Source organism: Seriola lalandi, unplaced genomic scaffold, assembly GCF_002814215.2.
Source record: "Seriola lalandi dorsalis isolate HSWRI2012SDOR001 ecotype SW California unplaced genomic scaffold, Sedor1 jcf7180002051108, whole genome shotgun sequence".
Classification (NCBI taxonomy): domain Eukaryota; kingdom Metazoa; phylum Chordata; class Actinopteri; order Carangiformes; family Carangidae; genus Seriola; species Seriola lalandi.
In genome coordinates, this window is record NW_019521661.1 from 304,672 (window position 1) to 310,671 (window position 6,000).

Below are 6,000 nucleotides of genomic sequence, written 5' to 3' on the forward strand. Positions count from 1 at the left end.
AGTTAATAGTACTTTGGTCACAACACTTGCATTCTTAACAGAACGGACTTAAATTTCCCTTCCCCAAATAACGTCACAGAATAATTCACCTCCTACAAGCCTCATTTAGTCGCAAAAACGTTCTTATTAAAGAAATTGTGCTGAAAACAGTTATTAACAGTTATATTAATTAGTTGATTAATCACTGCTTAGACAAGCTGTCACTTATAAAAGTAAATAATATGATAATTATTAATGAAAAAATTTTTAGACAAACGTATCAAATACGTGTTATCAATGCTTTTGCAAAATTTGGAGACTGCGTAGTGAGTGAGGGACAATTACTTGCTATAATGGCAGTGAATGATAAGAATGACTGAAAGATACCCACAACAAATTCATTGGGAATAAATGGCTTTCAAAATAGGCCAGAGAAAAACAACATAAAGACAAATGGAAGCATGTTAACTCAACAGAAAAAAAAGTTTCTGATGCAGCATGGACAAACTGCACATCTCACATTGTGCATCCATTGGTCAGCATTAAAAATATGCCTAACAACCTTTCCTTAGCATGGGAATTGGCCCAGAGAGAGAATACCCAGATGGTCGATGATTTCAGCCAGTACACTATTTCAAAGTAATGTTGAAGTTTTATGGATTTGTTTTTAACTTGAGTCAGTGGCTAGTGGGATGAAAGTTCAGGACAGCAGCTTGATACTCAGGATCTCTGCACCTCCTATTGTACATCATGTCTCTGTTGGCAGATGCTGCTACACCTGAGTTAGTCAGCTAGGGTTTGCTAACATTCTTCAGTTACTTCACTTACTTGTGTTACAAATAGTACCTATTAGCATTAATATTACATTTTTATGCTAACTTCTTTAGAACAAATGCAAAAAAGAATGCAATGAAATAATATTATAAAATTACAATGATGAAAAAAGGATAAAATGCTCAAACGCGACATATAATTCAGTGTTAATATTCACAGTTCAAATGCAGTGTTGAAGTTAGTGTATAGAAAGTGTAATCTGCTGAGTGAACTGTAAAACAACATGCATGACATAGGTATATGTTCAGCTGTATTTCTCAACCCCAACAAGCATTTCCCTTTGTTTGTAAGCTTCAGTCTTAAACTGCTTAATAAGCCCCATTCTACTTCTAACTCATGTTTAGTTCCTACCCAGCTAACAGATTTAATTAGACCCCATCTCAGTGAAAATGATGTGCAACCACACACTAAACCTTTTTGCTGCTGGTCCCAATCTGATGTATGCAAGTGGATTATCCAGTATAGTGAGGTGGTAAATGGAATAAACAGAGGAGAACAAACATTCAGATTGTCAGTGTATAGTGTATCAGGCACGATGAGGGGATACAGGCTTCGTGTTTGTAAATGCATTACTCATACCTCTAGAGCTGTCACATCCATTTACCCAAGGGAGTGGGAGGGGAGCTTTAAACCTTCTGGTATGCAAGATCAAAAACCAACACAGAACAACTGAGTAATTGCCTGTTGCGGCTTTTGTCCAAATATTTTTACTCCTTTTTTTTTCTACATTAAAAACATGTTCTGTAATGGCAAGGGCCAATCATGGAGCTCAGCAAAAAAAAAAACAAATCAATGCCTGAACACCTTAAATTAATACGCTGCGATGGTCAGTGTTGGAAATCTGTGCCATATTTTGTCTGTCCATGTGTCTACATGTCTCTGTGGGTGTCTCAGTGTATTTCTCGGCACACAGATATCAACCGCTGCCAGGGTTCTTCTTGACTTTTCAGAGTTTTGCACGATCGTGTCCAGAGGCACAGAGGGATCTTTTGGCTTCATTTGCATGTAAAGTGGAGCGCGCTCCTCTGTGGGCGTGAGGTGCCTCCAGACAGCCCCTCCCCTGTGGCCTGCCAGACTGAGGCAGCCAGCAGCCCTCACTCTTCCCTACCTGCTGGGGTGGGGCATGATAGCACAGTGCGCAACATCTTAAGGTCCTGTCAATCTCTCCGCTGCCCGACTGGGGTCAACCTTCTGAAGAGCAGCAGGTTGGCAAGGACAAACCTGACCCATTCACAAAAGACTCCCCTCAGCCAGACAGACAAATAGACAAGATATTAAAAAGGCTCACACAGGGCCACTGACTTTCAAATACAGGGATTGCAGTGCTGCTGGCACTGTATAAGTATCCAATAAAACAAAAGTAGGGAGAGCTAATAAACAAGAAGAGTGGCGTAAGAAGACTGTGTGGACAAATGCACTGTGAGTGGCACATTGTGAAAAAGTCGATGTTGATGGAGGTTGCTGGGCATTTCGGGGGAGTGTTGAAACCATCTTATCAGAGTTAATAAAAGGAGAGGGTGTTGCTGGCTGACCCATCATCTCTCTTCTCATCAGTGTGGTCTCCAGTCTCACAGCAGTGGCTAGAGAAGTGGGACCTGAGTCCAAGATTGTGTTTAGATAATGGCCATCTCCAATCATAGATAATCTGGCCCCATCTTTTCTTCACAGACACAGCGGCAGACAAGGTCAGGGGGAAAAAAGATTCCTGGCGAGGCAAGGAGGAGATAGGGATGGGGCGGCTCTGAGATGATTTACTGCTGAGATTCACTCAGCTGCCTCCATCACCCTCCGTTAACTTTCTCATCCTGTCGTCTCTTCCCCTCTCGCTCTTTTTGTCTTCCATCCCTCACTCTCTTGCATCCCTCCATGGGCCTTGTACTGAATCCCCATCTTTCTCTCTATCACTTGCTTCATCTCTTCCCTTTGCACTGCAGTACCAATAAGACAAAGAGAAAGAAGAGAAAAGGAGGAAAGAAAGAAAGCAATAGAGAAAGGGAGAGAGTACAAGAGGTCTACTTTTCCTCATTTCTGCCCTTCTAAGATTGAAGCAAATTGCTCAGGTTTCAAGAATAGATATAGTAGTGTGTCTGTTCCTGCACTGACCACAGAGCGAGTGAGCAAAGGACCCATGCCACAATTGTGCCTCAATATCTCTGAGTTGAAATCGTGGTTTGATAGATTTGGGCAGAAAAAAGTGGTGTTAAGCACATCAGATAAATGTACTTTGTGGGGAAGAGGTCTTCTGACTCAAGGAACAGAAATAGATTTAAAGGCTGTGAAGCTCTCCTCCCATGCTCCATTCTCTCTTGATAATCCAAGGAAAAAATAAAATAAGACATGAGTCATTGTAATAGACAGCCAGAGAATCAGCTCTGTGATCCACAGTGGCAGCCGAGCGGCGGGATTGTGTGGCGCCGGGCCCCCCTAGTCATTTTTCGAGCTCTGGTTTTACTTCTCCTCCTGACACTCCCACCTCCCCAGAGAGAAGATGTCTCTCAGGGACACTGCGAAGAAAAGAAGGGCGACTGGAGTCTCCAAATGGAGTAATGGGCCCTAATGCCTACATAGGCACGTAATTGAGACCCCTGCACAAGTTCCCATGACAGATAATTGCTGATGTCTCGGTAGTGATGAATGTGACTCCGTTCTGTAGGTGCAAATGTCTCAGTTCAACCCTGGGTTTGACAATCCAAAGGCCCCTCTGGGATTGGTGTACCTGACTGGTCCTCAGCCTTCCACAGATGAATCCCTCCCAACTTTCTCTCCTTTACTCGGTCCTAGCTGGGCTGTCTATTTTCCTCTAACCACAGGCCTTCATAGTAAATCTCATTTCATTGTCAGCCGCGACTGTGGTTTACTTCCCTGGCCTGTCTGCTGACTTCCTGTTGCCATTAACGCTCAATATCTCTGTTGGGGCCTGTCTGCTTGGTCTTATTTCATTCTGCTGTGTCCTATCCTGTCCTCCCATATAGAAAGTTCATCTGACAGACTAGCAGGGGCTGTGCCAGCCTAAGAGCCCTCTGTATTTCATTCACACTGCCTGTTCATCTCCCTTCTCTTTCTGCTGAAAAAAGGGTAGTAATTGATATTGGGACCCATCCATCCTCCCCTCTTAAGCCCAGCGATCCAATTTATCTTGGTGAGAATGCCGATTGGCTCTTGCCCAGGCCTTGTCGGTCAGACTTTGCCTGTTTTTAGATGGCCGTTAATTAAAGTGCCGCCATGACAAAAATAAGATCTACATCGGGGTGTGTGTGGCAATAGAAATGGGCCATCTGATTCACACTTGACCACATAAATCAGCGAAGTGGCTCAGTCTAATCTGACCTAGGCAGTCTAAATCACCACTCTGAAATGCAAGCACAGGGCAGACACAGACCGGTCCAATTAGATCCAATTCCACCCATGTAAATCTTTAACTGGCTTAATCTGCATTAACCTCAGTGATGTTAGTCACAAATGGCTTCAGAATGATCTAGTCAATCACCATGCCAGTCACACTAAAGATGGAGGGCGGACGCCTCAGCACAATGTCAAAGCAGAAGTGCTCATTTAAATGTCCGTGCTTTAAATGTACAGGTGTACTTTTTAAAGTCAAACTTTCTTTTAATACACATGACCTAATATAACTTATAAGATGCATGCATGATACATACACAGTATGTCAGTGGAGTCCAACTGAAAGTCTATCACCACACATTGAATCACACTGAATCTGACTCTCTGATGGTTCGACTGACTGTTTAACCCCAGTGCTATTAATGAAGCAGAGAGAGGGATGGGTAGCTATAGGTAAGTTGGAGGCCAGGTACAGTAAGTATATTGATTAATAGATAGTGTATGTGTGTTGATTTGAAACAGGGACTGTGTATAACCAAGTAAGTTGTAAGTAAGTACTTGCTCTCTCATTTCTACACAAAAACAGATACCGTCTATAGCACAAAGCAGTCACAAACTCCTGAAGTCACGACATGCTACACTTGTCTCCCTCCAGGTAGTATCTCTGAGCTGTTTCTGTAGGTTTTGTGTGTATCTGCCACCCTGCCTCTTAACTGTAAGCAGACTTTACTATCACTCTGTGGAGATCGACATCCTCCCCTCCACATGTTTTTCCATCCACTCATTTCTTTCTCTCTCTTTCTCACCATGTCTCTGTCTTGTCTTTGAACCGCTCCCAGTGACTGTGAACCTGAGACAGCCCCTCTGCTGGCACAGATGGGAAGTCAATAGAAGCAAGTGACCTATATTACGGGCTACTCTACTAACTCCCAGTGTGTCTCAAGTGAGAGCAGAATATTAAGGATTGCATGTGCGCTATTCCAGTGTATTTGTGTGTTTGTGTGTGTGCGTGTGTGTTTTTTAAAGGGGGGGGGTGTGCAGCAGAGACCAGGAGAAGGTTAATTACCTCCTCGTCCTTCGCTGTCGGCTGGCTTCACCTGGATGGGCCGGTTCATCTGGAGAGAGAGAGAGAGAAGTAGAGGAAAGAAAAAGAAAGAGAGAGAAGGAAGAGAAGGGAAATCCCTGGTTAGCACGTAACGATAGGAGCAACCGCTGCAATATGTGTAGTGGGAAAAGAACAAGTGAAATGTGGCAGTGTTCCTGGTGTTAATGTCCTGAGTTTGTCCTGCTCTGTGGGCTAAACACAAAAATCAAACAGTGACGATGCCGTAAAAGAGATAAATCTGTGCAGTGCTCCATGCCAGCGTGTTTAATTAATCCAGGGTACTGCCTCTAGAGATGCCTGAATTCCCCTCACAGTTCAGCAGAATTAGCACTTTTCAATGACGGAGCCACACTGGGTGTCAGATGGCACTTGGAGATTAATGCCATTACATCAGCCACTCCCAGCCCCACAGGGAAAGGTCCTTTCTGGCTGGCCCTTGCTCTTCCTGTCCCCTCCTGGCTCCAGACTCCCAGTCACCAGCTATATCCTGCTCATCCCTGACCCGTAGCAATCCCTCTTCCTCTGCCTCCATCCTTTCCTCATCTCTTACCTCTCTACCCAGAAGCCCTTTGGAAACTCACAACCAATATCCCACTGGCTGGTCAGCCAACCCCACTCTTCCCCATCCTCCTCCTCCTGGAAACTATCGAGAGCCACCGAAAAGCGTAGCTGTGAAACAGCTTGTGAAAGGTTAACAGTGGCAAATCGATAAACAACCTTTGAAGATCCATTTCATAGTGAGG

General features: G+C 44.1%; 1 protein-coding gene across 2 annotated transcripts in view; it reads right to left on the bottom strand.

The window, feature by feature from the left end:
• celf6 (CUGBP Elav-like family member 6) overlaps positions 1 to 6,000 on the bottom strand; it is a 139,573-nt gene that overhangs the window by 45,085 nt on the left and 88,488 nt on the right. For both annotated transcript variants that reach the window (XM_023399257.2, XM_087172003.1), the window contains exon 3: positions 5,219 to 5,267. In XM_023399257.2, the coding sequence (XP_023255025.1) occupies positions 5,219 to 5,267 (49 nt within the window). The remainder of the gene's footprint in view (positions 1 to 5,218; positions 5,268 to 6,000) is intronic.